The sequence below is a fragment of the Oryctolagus cuniculus genome, chromosome 21 (assembly GCF_051225735.1).
Source record: "Oryctolagus cuniculus isolate XC-2025 breed Fujian yellow rabbit chromosome 21, ASM5122573v1, whole genome shotgun sequence".
Lineage (NCBI taxonomy): Eukaryota > Metazoa > Chordata > Mammalia > Lagomorpha > Leporidae > Oryctolagus > Oryctolagus cuniculus.
In genome coordinates this window covers 49,873,550-49,895,680 of record NC_142887.1, presented here as the reverse complement: position 1 = coordinate 49,895,680, position 22,131 = coordinate 49,873,550, and the positions used below count along the sequence as shown (strand labels likewise).

The following is a 22,131-nucleotide window of genomic DNA, read 5'->3' as shown; positions in this document are numbered from 1 at the left end:
GGGTAATCACTCAGACATTAAAAACAGATAAACAATGTAAACAACTTTGCATTGTAGTTTTCCCAATTAAGACTCTAATGGCAATAGAAAAACGCGAAACCTTCAAGACAGGTGAACTCTCTCAGATGAGTCAGGGACAGCAGCACAGAAAAGAGCTGATTATCAGCATATGAACCCATTGTTTAGGTTTTTATTAGCTGCAAAGAGAAAAACCCATCAGGTTGGTAAGGGTTAATGGCTTAAAGTTCTGGCTCCCTTAGGTAAGGCCAGCAGTAGTATTGAATTGGAAATTCCTCCAGGAGAGGAGAAAAAAAAAAGCAGCCCTGGGGTGGGGGCTCTGCCTAGAGATATTTGGCTATGCTTGCCTGGGTGTGGCAGGCCACACGGACTAGAATAGAGTGCAGAGAAAGGCTGTGTTCCCCCATTTACAGGGAAGACTGCACACACCGGGGCCTGGCAGGACTAACCGTGGGGTTGGGTAGGTGCGCCGTTTTACCAAGAGTGTTGGGAACCTCCTATAATTTAACCAAGCCAGATCAATTAGGACTACTGCAGACACTCAATTACAACAGATAGTTAACTTTAGCTCTTTTCCAGATTTAGTTCTCAGGCAATCAAAGCTTAGCAACAATAATAGTTTACAAAAACTTTAAGACACACCAGAGCTACCATAAGCTGCAAAGATGGAAAACTTTCTACCAGGTTGGAAAGGGTTAACAGGTAACAGCTTTTCCCTAGGTGGAGAGACTTGTGGAATTTCCCTCTCCCTTTCTCCTGGCTAGTGGTATAGGAATGGAGATGAGGAGAGCAAAAGAGTGGGGGAGGGAGCCCCTGGGAGGAGGAGGAAGGCACAAAGCAATGAAGCTCCTCAGTCTGGGGGCTGAGTGGGGTTTGAAATCTCCTATCGCTCAAGGTTACCCACTACCTAGTTGTCTGAGTTTACCTGAAGGTCCAATATTAGCCTCCACCGAAGCTAAGCCCTGCTCGTGTAGCAGTAGGCAGCGTGACCAGGCGTCCCTCCGAGAGAGAGACCTGGTCCTCGGGTCGCAGTCCAGCCACCGGGAAGCCAAAGCAAGCTCAGGGGGTCTCCAGGCTCTCAGCCAACTGCCCTTCCTAATTTCCCTCCCGTTCCTTACAATCCCTCTGGAGTTTCGGCCGTAGCTAAGCCGTGGCCGGGGGGACTCCGCGTTCTCAGAGAGCTGTGGGGTACTGGACACTCAACGGTCACTTCCACAGATCCGGTCCTGCTTGAGGGAAGGAATACTGACCTTCGATGTCTTCTTAAAATCCCGGTCCGGGTGCCCATGATGGCCAAGCTGGAGAACGGCCTCTTTCACTCGGCTAATGAGTGGTAAATGGAATGAGCCCTCCGGGGGCCAATCCACTCTGAGAGCAGGTCATTTAGAGGCACAGAAAGACTGCCACTTTACCTTTTGACTGACAAAGAAAGGTTATGCGCCTAGTGGCTTACCTCAGACCAATGATTCAAAGTTAGAGACAAAGGTGTAGACACAGTCTGGCCCATGTCAGCAAACAACACAATGTACACAGACAAACAGCATAGAGAAGCAGCACACAATGACCACACAAAGTGTCTACCAAATGGGAGCCCTCCGTGGCATCCCATACAAATGCTAAATGGCAAGAGAATACAATCAACAAACAACAAGGCAGCCAACAAAGCACCTTAACAAATACAAAAGACTAACTAGCAGTACAAACAAAACAGTACAAACAAAAACAGTACAAACAAAACGTGAGTCTCTGCAGTCTATTTCCCTACTGCAGGCAACCCACCAAACAGGAAACACTGGGCATCCCCAGTTATCCCTTTCTCCTGGGGCATCCCCCGGGATGTGGTCTGTGGCTCTGGAGCACATCTGCCTGCAACAGTCGGGTGGAGCTCTCGCTCGAGCCCGACAACCACGCTGCCGATTACAAATAACAAACCTTACCAAACAACAAATCAAATTGTACATGTTTAATCAAAACAATAGGCGCCGTACTCACCCTGAGAGATATCGTTGGAGGTGTCCACAGGCAGCAGTCAGGTCTCCGTGGGATCTCCAAATGTTAGGGTCCAAAAAAAACCCACCGCCCAAGGAACGACTCCAAGAGACTTTTTCTCTCATGCAACCAGCAAAGGGTTAAATTTATTGATCCAACATGTTGGGGACCTCTGAAAATACAAGGACAGAGGAGCTGTGAGGAACTACAGCATAGGGTTTATAAAGGCAAAAACCACAAAATCGGGAGGGGGGAGAGAATACACGGTTGCTAAGCAGTTGCTAAAATCTTACAATCAGCAATTATGATTTTAAGACACAGACAAATCACATCTTCATTATTAGCCCAGGTAACCCAGGTGCAACCTTTCTACTTTTAAGCTTGAGCAATCATGCTAGGGGGTTTTTGTGTGTTGACAAGGGTGATGCAGTGCACTGCTATTGTCCAACTATTTGAGATCATAGTTTCAGACCAGAGTCTCACGGTGGGGGGGTGCTTTCCCAGAATGGAGTCTCAAGTGCTCCAAAATGGAGTCCCTACTGTCAAGGTGCTACTTCACTCTGTTTTATTTTTACAGCTGCACCAGGAAGGTTTAAACCTGTAAGCTTAAGCTTAACTTTTTACACCCATACATATACAATTTTAACTCTTCAGTGATCTTAGCCATGAGAATTTTAATCTACAGGCTCTGGGTGAAGGGAGCGGCCATGAGCCACCATAAAAGTGGCCTTGATAAAATAGAAAAACAGGAACTGAGACAAACAGTTCCAGAAACAGTCATGGGGGAGTAAACTGGTTCACAGAGAAAGCAGTTAGATACTACTCAGAGGTACGGGCGACAGAACATCCTGTTATGTACATAAGCCCCCTCCCCTGTGCTTGCTCTAGCTTAACAAAGAAAACCGCAAGGAACATAAGGCACATAGCAGCCCGCTTCTCTTCCTCAAACAACCCCCTCCATCATAACCTTTTGACCTAGTACTTTTCCACTGACATTACTTCCCTACCACTTCCAAACTGCCATATTAGGTCAATTGCTGAGAACTATCCAATGAACTTACGCCACCCTATAGTATGTTAATCTTGTGGTTTTGCCCTTTAAAAACTGTGTGAGATGACTGTTCAGGGCTCCTCTCTTTCTCGCTGCTTGTGGCAGCAGAGGGCCCATTTGTGCAAAAGAAATAAAACTGCCTCTTGCTTTTTGCATCGCCTGGTCTGGAGTCTGTGTTTCTGGGGTCATCACAAAAGGGCACCACTTTTGGGGTCCTTCATTGGGGGCTCAGCCGGGATTTGGGAGACCCCAGACTTCCACACTCCATCGGCCTGACGGAGGTAAGTTTGCTTACTTGTATATTATTGTAATTGTGGTTTGTACTGTTTGTCCTTGTCTGCCAGGGCGACGTGGAATCCATCCTGGGGCGCCTGTGCAGGCTCAGTAGTGGACCAGTGGGGGAGACAGACGTGTCCTGAGACCCCTGGTCCCACCCTGGAGGACACTCCAGCGGTGGTCTGGGAAGAGGGGAAAGAGAGCATTTCCCTTCTTCCAGGGGAGAGTCTGGCCAGACGGCCACTCCCATCTGAAATTTTAGTTTTGGTTTTGTCTCAGTCTGTTGCCGCGCGGCTTGTGATTTGTGTTCTGTGTGTCGCTGTTTTTGTCGTTCTTTATTTCTTACTGTCTCCCCCATCTGTCATCATGGGGCAACAATTAACAACACCTTTAAGCCTGACTCTAGGACACTGGAAGGAGGTTCGAGAGATCGCCCGCAGTTTGTCGATGGAAGTCCACAAAAAGGAGTGGGTGGCGCTTTGCACCTCCGAATGGCCCACTTTCGATGTCGGGTGGCCGAAGGACGGAACCTTTAATCTTGACTTAATTTTGCAGGTTAAAGACCAAGTCTGCCGTAAGGGTGGAGGGGGACGTCCAGAACAAGTACCATATGTCGCGGTGAGGGAAGACTTGACCTGGAAGCCCCCGCTTTGGGTTAAGCCTTTCCTCGCACACGGAGACACCAAGGACCGCCAGCAGAAAGATAAGGAGGAAGTTGATGGGGGTCCCAGGCCTCCCCCACTTCCCTCCTCAACTCCCCTAATCCCCGCTCCAGCAGAGACCCCAGTGCAAGGTCCCCCGCCAACCTCCGATCTCTATCCCCTAAAAGAACTCCAACCACTGAAAACCGTATGTCCACCCGTCCTTTCAGGTGGACAGGAGGACCTCCTCCTTTTGGATCCCCCACCGCCTTACAACCATCCAGCATTGAGGGAGGTGCCTCCCTCTGCCCTGTCCCCGGACTCTACAGTCCAAGAATCAGGGGGACCACAACCCACTTCCCTATGAGACCCCTCACTGCCAAATACCCGCCTGCGTCTTCGCCAAGAGCAGAGGGAAGGGGGGGAATATTGGGCATCCCAGGCATTCCCATTGCATTCGGTGGGGGGGAAGCTTCAGTACTGGCCATTCTCCGCGTCAGATCTCTACAAATGGAAAACCCACAACCCCCCATTTTTGCAGGACCCTCAGGCCCTCACGGGCCTGATTGAGTCAATTCTGTTAACCCACCAACCCACTTGGGATGACTGTCAGCAGCTTTTACAGGCCCTCCTGACCACAGAAGAGCAGCAGCGGGTTTTCACAGAAGCCCGCAAAAATGTGCCGGGGGATGACGGCCACCCCACTCAGCTACCTAATGAGATTGATGAGGTGTTCCCACTGACTCAACCAAATTGGGACTTCAATACGGCAGCGGGTAGGGAGCGACTCCGTCTCTATCGCCAGGTTCTCCTGACAGGTCTGCAGGGGGCAGGAAGACGCCCCACCAATTTGGCCAAGGTACGTGCGATTGTGCAGGGTAGTGAGGAAACTCCAGCAGGATTTTTAGAAAGGTTAATGGAAGGATACAGAATGTATACTCCCTTTGACCCACAGGCCCCTGACCGACAGGCCAACGTAATCATGTCCTTCATTGGACAATCGGCCCCGGACATCTGCACAAGGCTACAGAGGCTGGAGGGGTTGCAGGGATATACACTGCCGGACCTAGTCAAGGAGGCAGAAAAGATTTTCAATAAAAGAGAGACAAAGGAGGAAAGAGAAGAGAGGTTACGCAGAGAACAGGAATGTAGAGAAGATCAGAGAGATAAAAAGAAAAACAAGGACTTAGTTAAGGCCCTGGCCACCGTAGTTGCAGGGCCAAAGACAAGACAAGACAAGGGCAGGCAAGATAGGGACCAGGGAGACAAATGGAGACCGAGAGTGGAAAAAGACCAGTGCGCCTACTGTAAAGAAAGAGGACATTGGGCCAGGGACTGTCCAAACAAGGAACGGCCAAGACCCCAGCAGAGAACTGCTCCGGTCCTGTCATTGGAAGACGACGAATAGGTAGGCCAGGGCCAGGAGCCTCCCCTTGAGCCCCGGGTAACCCTGATAGTGGGAGGCCGACCAGTCACCTTTCTGGTCAACACAGGAGCCCAGCATTCAGTTCTTACCACAGCTGAGGGCCCTTTCAGTTCCAAGACATCATGGGTCCAGGGGGCCACCGGAGGAAAACTGTATAAATGGACTACTGAGCGTAAGGTCGACCTGGCAACAGGGCGGGTCACGCATTCGTTCCTACTGGTACCGGACTGCCCATACCCCCTGCTGGGAAGGGATCTGCTCTCAAAGGTTGGGGCCCAGATCCATTTCCAAGACAAGGGAGCCACAGTAGTCGGCCCCGCAGGTCAACCCCTCCATGTGTTGACCCATCGGCTGGAAGACGAACACCGCCTTCATGAGTGCCCCCTACCAGCTCAGCCCCAAGTAGCATCTGAATGGCTTACTAAATTCCCCCAGTCTTGGGCGGAGACAGGAGGAGTAGGGCTTGCTGTCAGACAGCCCCCGGTGATAGTAAACCTGAAGCCCACGGCCACTCCCGTATCTATCCGCCAATACCCTATGGCTGTGGAGGCAAAGGTCGGAATTCGGCCACACATACAGAGACTAATAAAACTGGGCATATTGAGACCTTGTCAGTCACCTTGGAATACCCCTTTGTTACCAGTCAAAAAGCCTGGCTCCAATGATTACAGGCCAGTGCAAGACCTACGGGAAGTAAACCGTAGGGCTGAGGACATTCACCCTACGGTCCCTAACCCATACAACCTGCTGAGCACCCTGCCCCTGACCCGAACTTGGTATACGGTGCTTGACTTGAAAGATGCCTTCTTTTGCCTAAGACTGATTCCCCAGAGTCAACCTCTCTTTGCCTTCAAGTGGAAAGACCCGGAAACTGGGTTTTCGGGACAACTAACGTGGACCAGACTTCCCCAAGGGTTCAAGAACTCTCCTACACTGTTTGATGAAGCCTTACACCAGGACTTGGCAGATTTCCAGGTAAGCCACCCAGAGCTGACTCTCCTACAATACGTGGATGACCTGTTGTTAGCTGCAGAGACTGAACAGGGTTGCACTAAAGGTACGGAGGCCCTACTCCATAGGCTGGGAGAGTTAGGATACAGGGCCTCCGTGAAGAAGGCCCAACTTTGCACCCAACGCGTGACCTACCTAGGCTACGTATTGGAGGGGGGACGGAGGTGGTTGACTGAGGAACGTAAGAAGGCCGTAGCACTCATCCCGCCACCTAGAAATGCTCGCCACCTCAGGGAGTTCTTGGGCAGCGCCGGCTTCTGCCACCTCTGGATACCGGGTTTTGCAGAAATGGCAGCGTCCCTGTACCCCCTAACCAGGACGAATTCCCCGTTCATCTGGGGAAGGGAACAACAATTAGCTTTTGACAGAATAAAATGAGCCCTCTTGGAGGCCCCCGCATTAAGCCTCCCGGACCCCGCTAAGCCCTTTACCCTCTATGTGGATGAAAAGGGGGGAATGGCAAAGGGTGTCTTAACTCAGAATTTGGGGCCCTGGAAAAGACCTGTGGCGTACTTTTCAAAGAAACTGGACAGTGTTGCCTCGGGGTGGCCCCCTTGCCTCTGCATGATTGCGGCTGTGGCCGTCTTGGTGAAAGACTTGGACAAATTGACTCTGGGGCAACCACTCACCATAGTGGCACCCCATGCCATCGAGGCTGTCATCCGCCAACCGCCAGACAGATGGCTCTCGAACGCCAGGATCACCCACTACCAGGCCATGTTGCTCAACCCTGAACGGATCCGGTATGGGACTGCTGCCTCGCTCAACCCAGCCACCCTGCTTCCTGAGCCGGGGTCTGAATCACAAGTCGACCACGACTGCCACCAAGTGTTAGCCGAAGTGCACGGGACCCGAGAGGACCTGACCGATCTACCCCTGTCAAACACAGTCACCTGGTATATGGACGGGAGCAGCTTCTTGCACCAAGGTGAGAGAAAGGCAGGGGCAGCAGTGGTGGACGGGGAAACTGTCATATGGGCCTCTGCTCTGCCCCTAGGGACTTCGGCACAGAAGGCTGAACTTGTGGCCCTCACCCAAGCGCTTCGTGCCGCTAAGAATCGGAGGGTAAACATTTATACTGACAGCCGTTACGCCTTTGCCACTGCGCATATACATGGGGAAATATATCGGAGGAGAGGGTTGCTAACCTCAGGGGGCAAGGATATCAAAAATAAGCAGGAGATCCTAGATCTCCTACAAGCCCTCCACCTTCCAAAGAAAGTGAGCATCATCCACTGCCTAGGTCATCAGAAAGGAGATGACCCAGTGGCCAAGGGAAATAGAGTGGCGGATGAAGTAGCTAAAACAAGGGCCCTGGACAGCGTCACTCTAGTAACGCAGTCATCAGAAACCACAAATAACCCTGGGTGGTTATATTCGGAGGAAGATGTGACAGCCATCCAAAGACTGGGAGGCACGTACAATAACCAGCGTAAGGTCTGGGAGATCCAGGGGAAAACAGTACTGCCAAGAAAGGAAGCCAAGGACCTTATAAAAGATCTTCATAGATGGACCCACTTGGGGCATAAAAAGTTAAAGGCCCTACTGGACAGAGAGGAACTAACCTACCTCATAATAGAACTGGACTCATTAGCAAAACAAGCAACAGAATCCTGTGTTCCTTGTGCAAAAGTAAATCCAAAGGGTATTAAAGTACCAGAGGGGGCAAGGATGCGAGGGGCATGCCCGGGAACAAACTGGGAGGTGGACTTCACCGAGATCCATCCCAGTAGGTATGGAATTAAGTATCTCCTAGTATTTGTAGACACTTTTTCCGGCTGGACAGAGGCTTTTCCGGTGAAAAAGGAGACAGCACAGGTGGTGGTCAAGAAAATCTTGGAAGAAATCTTTCCGCGGTTTGGCCTGCCTAAGGTACTGGGATCCGACAATGGGCCAGCCTTTGTCTCCCGGGTAAGTCAGTTGGTGGCCAAGGTACTGGGGATTGATTGGAAATTACCTTGTGCTTATAGACCCCAGAGTTCAGGACAGGTAGAGTGCATGAATAGAACAATTAAGGAGACCTTAACCAAATTAATGATGGAGACTGGCACTAGAGACTGGGTCGAGTTATTACCGATGGCCCTATTCTGGGCCCGCAACACTCCCTCCGCGTTCGGGTTAACTCCGTATGAGATATTGTACGGGGGTCCTCCCCCAATAGCTGACTTATTGGGACCCAGCATTGACTCTTATGCCACTTCCCCCAGTCTGCAGACCCGACTGAGAGCTTTGCAGCTGATTCAAAAGCACATGTGGAAACCTCTAGTGGCAGTGTACCAATCCAAGTGCCCTACAGTGCCACACCCTTTCCAGATTGGAGATTCAGTGTACGTCCGCAGACATCAGTCCAGGACCCTCGAGCCACGTTGGAAGGGACCCTACACGGTGCTGCTGATGACACCCACTGCAGTGAAAGTCGACAGGATTGCTGCTTGGGTTCACGCTTCTCACGTCAAGAGGGCACCGCCGGAGGGAGGAGGCCCCGCGGACGACTCAGCCAAATGGACACTCCAACGCACTCAAAACCCTCTCAAGATAAGACTTTCAAAAGCTGCATAATGTTTGCAATTATTTACCCATTGCTCGTATTGCTTATGATTCACCCTAGCCTCACCCTATCCAGCTCGTCCTTCCCTAACCCCCATGGGCCACAAAAGCTCACTTGGGAGGTGATCTCTCCTTTGGGTAGCGTGGCCTGGTCGACCAGCGACACTCAGGTACCAGGAACGTGGTGGCCTTCTCTCCACCCAGATGTATGCCAGATAGTCCTGGGACTAGATTCCTGGGATCTACCCGATCAGGAAGATATCCCCCACAACCCCTCACCTCCGTTAGACTTCATTCATCCCCCGGGATCCTACCCCGTAGCAACGGGATGTAGAACCCCAACTCGGAGATGCCAACTCCGCCAACCAGAATTTTATGTGTGCCCCAGGGATGGTAGAAGAAAGGATCAGATCTACCGGTGTGGGGGGCCGGAGCTCCTATACTGTAAGGCTTGGGGGTGCGAAACTACAGGGGAGGCATACTGGAAGCCTTCCTCTTCTTGGGATTGTATTACTGTGAAGCGTAATACCACTGTTGCCCACTCGGGCTCCTATCTAGCCAACAGTGCCTGCCAGAACACCCCCTGTGGAAGCTCCCCTACATGCAATCCCCTCAATATTACCTTTACCACTTCAGGAAAGCAATACACAACGCTGTCCAGTTGGATGAAAGGAAGAATCTGGGGTTTGCGCTATTATGCTACTAATAACAATTTTGGGTTTTGGTTCAAAATTAGACTAAAAGTCACCTCACCCGGCCCCCTACCGGTAGGGCCCAACAGGGCCCTGGCCCCTGCCAACCGACCGCCCCGGCCTGAGATGACTAAGCAGCCGACTCCTAAGGGAACAGGCCCACCAGCGCCGACCTCTGAGAGGACAGGCCCACCGGTTCCCCTCGCAGGCCTACCTGCAGGAGAGAGAGCAATGTTGCTAATACGAGGCACCTTTTCGGCATTGAATCGGTCTCACCCTAACCTAACCGACCCCTGCTGGTTATGCTGCCCGCAAGCCCACCCTCCTATGAGGGAGTAGCTGTCGTTGGAACCTTCAATACCTCCTCGTCCCACCAGCAGTGCCCTTCCATTAAACCCTTGATAACTTTGGCGGAGGTCTCAGGGAAGGGATCCTGTGTTGGGGACCCACCCTCAGCCTACCGGTGCCTCTGCAACACCACTGCCAACTCCTCCCTGGTGGACTGGAACTCATACCTGGTGCCACCTCCCGGAACCTGGTGGGTGTGCTCTCATGGCCTCACTCCCTGTGTGTCCACCGCTGTCCTTAACGGGACCGGGTACTTCTGTGTCCTGGTAGCAGTCGTCCTGAAGGTGATTTACCACCCAGAGAACACACTCGAGGAGCGGTACAGCAACGCTATAACCAGGTTCCGTAGGGAACCGGTCTCCGTGACCCTAGCGGTGCTACTGAGCTTTGGGGTAGCGGCCGCTGGGCTGGGCATGGGGACAGCCGCCCTAACCCAAGGAAACAGTAGGTTGGCAATCCTCCAACAGGCGGTGGACGCAGATATAATGGAGATAGAACAGAACCTCCAACGACTACAAGAGTCCCTCACCTCCCTCTCAGAGGTAGTACTCCAAAATCACAGGGGCTTGGACCTGTTGTTTCTAAAAGAAGGAAGGTTATGTGCTGCCCTCAAAGAAGAATGCTGCTTCTACATAGACCACTCTGGGGTAGTAAAAGATTCTTTAGCCAAACTAAGAGAGCGGCTGGAAAAGAGACGACAAGAAAGGGAACAGACTCAGAGCTGGTTTGAGGGATGGTATAACAGGTCACCCTGGTTGACAACCTTGCTCTCCACCATAGCGGGCCCCCTTATTATCTTAATCCTAATTCTGACCTTCGGGCCATGCATTATAAACCAATTACTCCAGTTTGTTAGGGACAGGCTGTCCACCGTGCAGGCATTAGTCCTCACGCAGCAGTACCAAGCCCTGGCCACCAGTGACTGTATTGAAACCCCTCACCAACAGCTTTAACAGTAACAGGCACACAATTTTAGGATTAAAATTAGTTCAAAGAGAAAATGGGGGAATGAAGGGAGCGGCCGTGAGCCACCATAAAAGTGGCCTTGATAAAATAGAAAAACAGGAACTGAGACAAACAGTTCCAGAAACAGTCATGGGGGAGTAAACTGGTTCACAGAGAAAGCAGTTAGATACTACTCAGAGGTACGGGCAACAGAACATCCTGTTATGTACATAAGCCCCCTCCCCTGTGCTTGCTCTAGCTTAACAAAGAAAACCGCAAGGAACATAAGGCACGTAGCAGCCCGCTTCTCTTCCTCAAATGACCCCCTCCATCGTACCCTTTTGACCTAGTACTTTTCCACTGACATTACTTCCCTACCACTTCCAAACTGCCATATTAGGTCAATTGCTGAGAACTATCCAATGAACTTACGCCACCCTATAGTATGTTAATCTTGTGGTTTTGCCCTTTAAAAACTGTGTGAGATGACTGTTCAGGGCTCCTCTCTTTCTCGCTGCTTGTGGCAGCAGAGGGCCCATTTGTGCAAAAGAAATAAAACTGCCTCTTGCTTTTTGCATCGCCTGGTCTGGAGTCTGTGTTTCTGGGGTCATCACAAAAGGGCACCACTTTTTGGGTCCTTCACTGGGAAGACACAAAACCCATGAACTGTGGGATTGCTCTTGTCATTTTTTTAGTGCCTGTTTGTTGATGGATGTAACAGTGACCATTGAATGACAGAGTGGCTGTTTTTGGAGGTAGAAGCACACAAGTGTCCAAAAACCAGCATCTAAACAGATGAAGTGACTTGCTCTTCACATTAGTTGGCAGATGCATTCTTTTTCAGAGAGTGAAGATGATACAGAATCCAAGTTGGAGAGGGCAGTTTGTAGGGAGGGAGGTGTGGTCAGGAAAATGAACTAAGGGTGAAGCCTTTCTAACAGTGTTCTCACAAGCATGCATCCAATAAAAGCAATTTGAAAGATGAAATTTAGCCATTCCTTAGCATTATATATGACAGTGTCATTCACCCTGTTATCATAAATGACTATGATTTTTCAGGGTGCTGTATAATAGTTGTTTATACTCTAGGGAAAATGAGAAGACTTGGTATATGTACTTTAGAAAATAAAATATTGGCAATCTATCACAGATTATCATTTTTATTATAAAATTTTAAAATTTAAAAGCCATGTTTCTTTCCACCATGACTATTATGGACATGCATTGGTTGTTCAATAAGTATTTGTTGAATCCAATAATAAACAATGAACAGATGAGTAAAAGCATATTGATGGGCCGGCGCCGTGGCTCACTAGGCTAATCCTCCACCTTGCGGTGCTGGCACACCGGGTTCTAGTCCTGGTCAGGGCACTGGATTCTGTCCCAATTGCCCCTCTTCCAGGCCAGCTCTTTGCCATGGCCAGGGAGTGCAGTGGAGGATGGCCCAAGTACTTGGGCCCAGCACCCCATGGGAGACTAGGATAAGTACCTGGTTCCTGCCATCGGATCAGCGCAGTGTGCCGGCTGCAGCTCCCGGCCATGGCAGCCATAGAAGGGTGAATCAACGACAAAGGAAGACCTTTCTCTTTGTCTCTCTCCCTCTCTCACTGTCCACTCTGCCTGTCAAAAAAAAATTAATTAATTAAAAAAATTAAAAAAAAAACAAAAAGTTAAAAAAAAGCATGTTGATGAATTTCTTGAGAAAAAATAAATCAAGGATTGGATTAAGATGGAGCAATAGAGGGGGCTTACTGTTGTGGAAGATAGTATGAAAAAAGTGGAGAGAGTACAGTCTCAAGGAAGAGTTAGGGAAGAAATGGCAGAGGAAACTCCACACAAATTAAAGGGACACTGTGGACCATGTGCAGGGTGTGGACATGCACAACTCAGAAACCCAGCAGCCAACAACCTCAGCAGCAGCTCAGGAAGTGAGACCAGACTGGAGCAACCCAAGCCACTGGTGATAAAGTTGCAGAAAGATCCTGGTGGGAATCCAGCTAGGAGCCCTAGGTAGGACAGTGTACCTGCCATGTTTCTGTCTCCCTGACCACCCTGAAACTGGCATTCTGTAACAAGCTGATAGAGAGCAGGCATCATTTTGGACATATGTAATAGATGCACCAGTGTCTGCACACCCAGCAAACAGCAGAGCAGAGAAACTTGAATTTGGTGGGGAGAACTGATGCGGGGCTGGGTGCTCATGACTGTGGGAGGCTTGTGTGCTGGGACTGTGAGAACACTGATGCTGTGTGGGAGGGCTCAGGGTGTGGCTGGGACTTTGGGCAGTCACTGGGAAGTTGCATGTACTCAGGGCTCACTGATTACCTGGTGAGGATCACTGCATATCGGTCTCCCACATATGTGCCAGGGGTCAGAATATGTGTGGAATCCACTGCTGCTTTCCCAGGAGCATTACTATAACTGGTTTGGAAGTATAGCAGCCAGAATTCAAATCAGCACTCATATAGAATTCCAGTATTGTAGGAGATGGCTCAACCCATTATTAAACAACAGCTCCCTCTCCTGTCTTCTGTGGTGAACTATTTCTAACATGCTTACTATTTTAGAATTAAGCGTTGTTTTGTTGGCATCTTACGTATTGCACTATAAAATTTAATTTATCAGGTACATTTTTCCTTTTTCTTTTTTTAAAAATGATTTATTTATTTACTTGAAAATCAGAGTTACACAGAGCGAGAAGGAGAGGCAGAGAGAGATAGGTCTTCCAACTGCTAATTCACTCCCCAGTTGGCTGCAATGGCCAGAACTGTGCCTATCCAAAGCCAGGAGCCAAGCATTTCCTCCGGATCTCCCATGAGGGTGCAGGGGCCCAAGGATTTGGGCCATCTACTACTGTTTTCCCAGGCTATAGCAGAGAGCTGAATCAGAAGTTGGGTAACTGGTACTCAAACCGGTGCACATATGGGATGCTGGTACTCTAGGCAGAAGCTTTACCCACTATGCCACAGAGCTGGTCTCAGTATATTTTTCAAGGATTTTGTTTTGCTTTGACTTTCATTCTTTAAACAGTGTTTTGAAAAGAAGTTTTTGAGGCCATGCTATGGCATAGTGGGTAAAGCTGCTGCCTGCAGTGCTAGCATTCCATATGGGTATGACTTTGAGTCCTGGCTGCTCCACTTGTGATCAAGCTCACTGTTATAGCCAGGGAAAGCAGCAGAAGATGGCCCAAGTGCTTGGGTTCCTGCACCCACATGGGAAATCCAGAAGAATCTATTGGTTCCTGACTTCAGATCAGCCCAGCTCTGGTCATTGTGGCCATCTGGGGAGTGAACCAGCAGATGGATCCTCTCTCTCTCTCTCTCTCTCTCTGAGTCTGCCACTCTGTAATTCTGCCTTTCAAATAAATAAATAAGTCTTGAAGAAAAGAAGTTTTAGACTTTGATTAAGTGTAAATTATCCCTGTACTCAATTATAGATTTTAATTTTTTCTTGTATCTAGGAAATCTTTGCCTAACTTAAAGTGAAAAAAAATTTCTTCTATGATTTCTTTTTCTGGAAGTATTGTAGTTTTCAGTACTACAGTTAGATCTGTGGCATATTTTCTTTTTAATTTTATAAATAGAAGCTATTTTATTGGAAATTAGTATCTCATTGTGCTAACACCATGTGTTAAAAAGGCTATACTTTCTCCCCTGCACTGTGATAGTGCCTCTGTAGAAAACCTGTTCACTGCTTGTGTTTGGATCTTCTCTGGAACCTCTTTTGTGTTCCATTCATCTGTCTGGCTTTCTGTATGACAACACCACACTTTAGATTAGTATAAATTTATAATACTTAAAAATCATCCCTTTGATTTTATTATTTTTTCAGAGTTATTTTGGCTATCCTAGATTTTTTGCATTTTCGTATGCACTTATATCAGCTTGTTACTTTAAAAATAACCAGGTTGCTAAATGAAAGATCTCTGTGAGTGAGATCCCAGCAGAAAGAATGGGCCATCAAAGGAGATATCTTTCTCTGAAGGGAGGAGAGAACATCCACTTTGATTAAGGCCTTATCTAAATAAGGTTGGAATTTGTGAACTCAGGAGGCTTCCATAGCCCCAGCAGATCAATTTAAGAGCCTTGGGTGATTACTGACATAAATAAGACTGTCAATTGTTAAATCAACAATGGGAATCACTGTGCACCTGCTTCCCATGTAGGATCTCTGTCCTCAATGTGTTGTACTATGTGAATTAATGGTAAAACTACTACTCAGGCTGGCGCCGTGGCTCACTGGGCTGATCCTCTGCCTGTGGCACCAGCACACTGGGTTTTAGTCCCAGTTGTGGTGCCGGTTCTGTCCCAGTTGCTCATCTTCCAGTCCAGCTTTCTGCTGTGGCCTGGGAAGGCAGTGGAGGATGCCCAAGTGCTTGGGCCCTGCACCTGCATGGGAGACCAGGAGGAAGCACCTGGCTTCTGGCTTTGGATCGGAGCAGTGCACTGGCCGTAGTGGTCATTTGGAGGGTGAACCAATGGAAGGAAGTCCTTTCTCTCTCTCTTTCTCACTGTCTAACTGTCTAAATCTGCCTGTCCAAAAAAAAATTAGGCAGACTTTATCTTTTCTTTTTAAAGATTTTATTTATTTATTTGACAGGTAGAGTTACAGACAGAGAAAAAGTGAGACAGAAAGATCTTCCATCTGCTAGTCACTCCCCAAATGGCCAGAGCTGGGCCAATCCAAAGCCAGGAGCTTCATTCCGAGTCTCCCACCTGGGTGCAGGGACCCAAGGACTTGGGCCATCTTCCACTGCTTTCCCAGGCCAAAGGAGAGAGCTGGATGAGAAGTGCAGCAGCAGGGACTCAAACTGCAGCCCATATGGGATTATGGCACTGTAGGCAGAGGCTTAAGCCACTACACCACAGTGCCAGGTCCCAGACTTTATCTCGAAACTTAACTCTACTCTGACTGAAGTTATCCCATCTCACAGATATTCATCTGCATGTTCAGGCTGTTGAAACAGGATATGGTATTAAATGCTAATGGCCCACATGATTTGTGAGCTCATTTCCTTTAGCAATAAAAGTTTTGTATGATATGTTATACCCAGTTTGATTGTCTCCAAAGACCACCAAGGGGCCTATACCATTGTGAAACACATGAGTTTTATTGCAGGTCTGGGCTTGGGTGATCAACTATCACTGATGCCATGGGTCTGGTTGAAAGTCCCAACTTCAGTTAATGGGGTTTTTATAGGGTTTCCAGAGACAATCTATACATTCTAGCACCATTCAGCAAATCATCTCATTCCACGGGAAATTCAAAGAACATCTCATAAAATTTATTAGTGCATCCAGCGGCAGGAATGGACCTATTAAAGATGGTGGGATGGCTTTTGGGGTTGATGCCTTTTAAAATGATTGGCTAAAGTATAGGGTCTGAGCCACTAGGGTGTATGTGCCAAACTGCAGGGTCTCAGGATATTATCAATTACCTTAAGTGCCTGAAAAGACACCTGAAACTTTAGGTATCTCCCTGCTATCTGATGATTGGCTGTTGCTAGGCGGGGTTTATTGCAAGGGGAGTTCATTTATTTATTTTTTCTTTCATGAGCTTTAGGGTTCAGGGCTCGGTCAGGCCCAAGTTACAAGATGGAGGCCTATTCTAAAATAGCTGCACCTTGATCCAGGCTCAGGTTTCTCAGAGATACAACACAGTTTACTCGTACATTCACCTATTGAAGAATATCCTGTTTCAAAATTTAGTTTGATTTTTATATTATTGCTCATGTGGAAATTTGATTTCTTCAGTCATTGCAGTTGGATAATGTTTGCATTATGGATTAGTCCAGATGTGTTCTTCCTCTTTGTCTTTTGAAAAGTGTGTAGAATTACATTGGTTTCTCCCACTATTTCTCCAGTTTTATTGACTTCTTCATACTGTCACAATGAAATTGATTATGAAAACAGGCTGGTGTTCAGACATTGGGACAGACAAGTGCTTTTGGGTGCTTGGCTCAGGGGCAGTGCTGTGGCTTCTTTATGTTGACACTATCCTTGCTGACAGAGGCCATGCCACACACTGAGTAGTGCTGTGGGGCCTGCTTGGCCATGTCTGAATTTAATTCTAGGCAGCCAAGGGATGAGCCAAGTTTTGCATGGGCTAAGGCCTCACAGCTAGCATGATTCACGTAGTAACCAGTCTTGAAGTGAGCAATCCTCTGCCTGCAACAGGAAGTCCACCAGAGGCACACTCACTGTCCTCTGTGAGACATAGGGAACCGTGGCCACACTGCTATGGGTCCTTGCCCCTTGTAGAGACTCCAGCTCCAGGCTCCACCTCTGTCACTGTGGGACTGTCCTTGTTCTCTGCAGTGATGCTGGCAACCCAGTTTCCTGTAACAGAGAATGGGGAGCCATGCTGGGGTCATGCTGAGGTCAAGGTGGTCAAAGTCAGAGGGGCCTCTGGGTCCATGCAGGAGGTGCTGCAGATCCTCAGGCTATGTTTTACTGATTTTCAAGTGCAAATGAGCTATGGCCTGACCAGAGTCACTCTATTTTGTCCCTGATTGTCCTCTATTTGTATCTAACCAGTCCCACAACTGCTAGCTACTCAAAAACTAATCTTGTGAGAGGTTATCTGTAAGTTTATTGACATTAAGTACTGGGAAACTGGTTAATGCCCCTGAGATAGGCATAATGTTGCTTGCTCTAGCTCCTGTAACAAATGCTTGGCTTTGTAATTAACTTCAACAAGATATGCTTTTGGCCTTTAGAAGCTTACCCTTGAGTTCTATCAGGGCAGTATGATTTGGAGAGCATATGCCCCTGTGCAGCCACAGGCTTTTAGAAATAAAAGACTCCATAATTTGGCCCTGAGACTTCAGCACTTATTAATATTTCTGAAATTAATAATCTGTGTGGGCTCTTGCCATGAATTCAGAGACAAATTCTGAATACTGGTTCAAATAGACCAGATGATAAGCTGAGTTTTTAAGCTTTTATTCAGTGAGAGAAACACATAGGAGAGTGAGGGCTCTATCTAAAGGAGAAAGGAAAGTCTGGAAATTAAGTAGGGGCCATACCAAGCAGGGAGCAATCCAAGAGCTGTGGACTTGTCCTGTGAGGCCCACACCATTGGGGAGAGTGAGGCAATGGTGTTCTTCCACTGGAAGCACCGGGGACAGGCTTCAGTGAACATATCCACCTTTATTAATGACCACGTATACTTTTAAAGGGCAGGCAGAAGGGGTGTAACTAATTCAGGGCAACCCTAACTCTATAGGATAGAACCAACACTGGCGCACCAATATGCATCTCCAATTAGCTTGACGGTCTCATGGTAAGGGTAGCTTTTCAGGTGGGCCTGGACCACCCCCAGCAACAGTTTACCTAATTGGCAGAAGGTGGGGGTGGGGGGAAATGTGCCTGAGGCTCCCACCTCCCACCATCAGTCCGGCTAGCCACATGGGCTAGGCAGAAAGTCTCACAGGATCACCCACATCTCCCCCCTTTGTTTTAGGGCAAGCGTGACTCTGCTTAGTGTGGCATGGCAACAAGCCACAACCCACAATAAACCTTGAATTAAATTGAAGAACACCTAGCATGGGGATTAAGGGCAGGGAGGAAAAGAAGGGCAAAGGGAAAAAGGCCAGGCCCACCATGTTTCAGGCCTTTATAATTGGCAGGCGGTGCACAGGTATGGGAAAGCAGGGGCATGAGATCACATGGGGGCTGGGTACAGTGTGATGAAGGCATAGCCTTCCAGTTCTCAAGTCTAATGATATATGACTGCCTGCATCATCCCCCCTTCAGAGACTCCATTCCCTTAATCCTAGGGATGTTGAAGGGTGTAGAATCATCACATCTTCTATAGCTGCTTCCTGTTTATGAGGGATGTAGTGCAGGCCCTGCCTGTCCTCAGTCTGGAAGTCTCTGCCTATCTCATCTAACAAATTCTCTTTGTGAGCTGGAGCAATCTTGGTCACCACCAATGTCTGTGTCCCCTGCATGGTCAGTGACTCCCAGAAGTTGTTGAGTTCTGCAACATATAAGTTTGTTAATTAGTATGAGCAAAAGTGGAACATGACCAATTGTAAGTAGAGTGCCCCTTTAAGATGAAAAGACCACATCCTACAGACTCCCAGATAGTGGGTGGTGATACATTATAAACCCATTTAGCTTGAGTATAGAGAATTATATTAGAAGAACACATTAGGAGTTTTATTGTTAATAACAGAGAGAATCAAAGAGGCAGGTACACCATGCCTGCCTTCAGGCACAGCACTCTTGATGTGAGGAAAGCAAAGGCTTTACTTTTCTTTTTGCTTAAGATCTCTGGCTTACAGGAATAATCAGGCATGTCTTTTGAGTACACCTGTGAGGACTTGAGAGGTAGACATTAATCCTAATTTTACTGAGGTAGTCATGTTCAGTAGCACCTGGTAAGGGCCCTTCCATTTAAGCTGTAGCCCATCTGAAGAGGATCTTTCTATGAATGGCTTGTTCAGGGAAAGGTGCTGAAGTTGGTTTGTAGAGGGTCAGCTTTCAGAGACTGGGTGCAGGGTTTGGTATTTCAGGCTGCTATCCACACAGGCTGCAGAGTGATCTCTGGAAAGCACAAGCAAAACCTTTGCCCATCATTATGAGGGGATCAGGCCCCTTCCATTGTTGGGTGGTTGGGTCCCTCCATGAAACCGGAGGCAATTGGGTTGCACCTGTGAAAGGTCTCCAGTGTCTCACTGCTGGTGGCTCTTCTGGGGGTGAGCCCTGGAAGAACTTTAACGGTGAAAGGAGCAAAGTTAATACACTCATAGTGGGGGTACCATACTCTCCCCTCTGTTTTTTAAGCATAGTCTTAAGGTCCTGCATGGGAAGTTAGTGCATAGTGACTCCTATGGTTAATTTAACAATTCACACTCTTTCGTGTGCTGTCAGTGATCACCCAAGGCTCTTGACATGAGCTGTCTAGGCTATGGAAGCCTTCTGAATCCACAAACTCCATCAATATTTAGAGAAGGCCGTAAGCAAAGTGAAAGTTCTCCCTTTGAAGAGAGTACATCCTTCTTTGATGACCACTTATTTCCACAGGAGTCTCACCCAGGGAGACTCTCCATGTAGGCACACCTTTTTGCACAAGTGTCCTGACTTTCCATGCCTGAAATGCTCTTGTGGGCTTTTTAGCCAGACCAGAATGCCTTTAGGGATGACTCTGAGGTCATTGAGCGTTACTTAGAGCAATTGCCATTCTATGAGTCTGCTGTATGGACTGCTTCCCATGTTCAAGCATTTACTACTCTTTAATTCTATTAATTCTGTTGATATGATCACTTTAACAATTAGTGCCTCCTGTATGACCAATTTAAAACTTAATGCAATCAAATACAGTTACTTTTAAATTTAATCATATATATATATAAATATGTTAAAACTTAAGATGTCACTTTCACCATCTAGCCCAAGGGGATTTGGGATCCCATGGTGAAGTAAATCCAGCTGTGAAATTATGATTTAAGCTCTCATTTTGGCTATGTAGTTACACAGAATATGTTAGTCACTCCTTTCATAAGATCTAAAAATCAAACTACATCTTGAGGAATCCCTCAGGACAGAGTCAGTGTCCCATCTTAAAGAGAATAGAGAAATGTGGGAGCAAGTCAGGCTTGCCAGAATGCTCACTGAAAATGTTAAATGGAATCTTAGCAAGTGGTTTTAACTATTAAATAATAGCTTATAAAATATTTACTGGAAGGTCCAATGGCTTCTATTAATTTTAAGAATACATGTATTTAAATATATCTTAAATATCTAACATGATGAGGCTTGTTTAAACAGTAAACAGAAACATAAAACATTTTTAGTTCCTTTTTCTATCAACAAATTTAAAACATCTGACAAAGAGATTCAGGTCACATGAATCAAATGTATCTTCAATTAATTTTAGCTATGAAGTTTAGGAGCAATCTTTCCTTTATAAACCAAATAAGACAGAGCTCAAAATAAATTTTCCCATGTAGACATACAATATGAACACACACATAACACAACATACAAGGTAGAACAATAAAGCAGTTTTAGTAATAGTTTCCTAAAATCTTTAGCTGTTTTATTACCAACCAATTAAAATTAATTTCTGTTCTTGGTAAACTTGATTAACCATACTTTCTTCCAGTTGGAACCTGTAGTGCATTATTCACTTCATCTGTTTACAGAACAATTCAAAACTACTGAATTCAATAGAAGTGGCTGGAAAAAATCCATCAGAACCTATAGGAGGGTAGCTAAACACAGAACCAAGAATGTTTTAGTTTAGAGCAGCTAAATCTGATATACAAAACTGTGGATGAGAAAAGACTTTAAATAGCTATGTTCAAAATGATAAACTCATTAACCAACAATAGGCATTTGCTTACTTCACACAGTATTTTCAAATGCACCTGTAGGATTTTACAAAACATTTAATTCTTTTAGGCCTCTGGGCCTTTCTCATTAAGATAACCATCATGTCTAGTAACACAAGATCATTAGACTTTTTAACTTTCAGACATTTGTATCAGTGGCATTTTATATTATCAAAACTTAAAATTTAGCATGACTTCACATTTTAACAATACCTGTAATATAATCCAAATAGCCTGATTGATTCACTGGTGTCTCTCCAAGATGAGAGACATATATCCTTTGACATTTCCAGGAACCTAACTGGAAATATCAACGTCCAAATTCTTTGGAACTTTGATTTTTTTGAATGCCTGTAAAAGATGACAAAAGGCTTAAAATATCTGGTTGAAATAAGATCCCTTTACATCATCACAAAGTATAGACCAGATTTGATCAACTCATAACTCCTTTAAAACTCAGTTGTTTTAAACAATTAGAACTTAAGAGGCAGTAAGAGAACATAATAGATTACTTTAAAATAACACAAAATCTGTCTCTTTGGTTGTTCAAAAGTCAGAAATAAAACCTTAAATTTAAGACCTGGTGCATTGAATCAAATCCCATAATTTGGAACAGTTTTAAGAGTCAGAACTAGGGAAGAAAGAATGGCACCCACATGGGAGACCAGGAGGAAGCACCTGGCTCCTGGCTTCAGATCAGCGCAGCATGCTGGCTGCAGCGCACCAGCCGTAGTGGCCATTTGGGAGGTGAACCAATGGAAGGAAGACTTTCTCTCTGTCTCTCTCTCTCTCACTGCCTAACTCTGCCTGTCAAAAAAAAAAAAAAAAAAAAAAAAAAAAGAAAA

General features: G+C 47.0%; 1 protein-coding gene and 1 long non-coding RNA gene across 2 annotated transcripts in view; one reads left to right on the top strand and one right to left on the bottom strand.

Moving 5' to 3' along the window:
- Positions 1-22,131, bottom strand: part of LOC127488761 (uncharacterized) — a 68,638-nt gene that overhangs the window by 4,675 nt on the left and 41,832 nt on the right. Inside the window, exon 2 of the long non-coding RNA XR_016227129.1 lies at positions 2,011-2,179. This is a non-coding gene — a long non-coding RNA (uncharacterized LOC127488761). The remainder of the gene's footprint in view (positions 1-2,010; positions 2,180-22,131) is intronic.
- On the top strand, positions 3,701-8,283 carry LOC149120003 (uncharacterized). The gene is given in 3 exon segments (XM_089323513.1): positions 3,701-4,270; positions 4,517-8,240; positions 8,243-8,283. Coding segments are annotated over 3 exon segments (4,335 nt in total).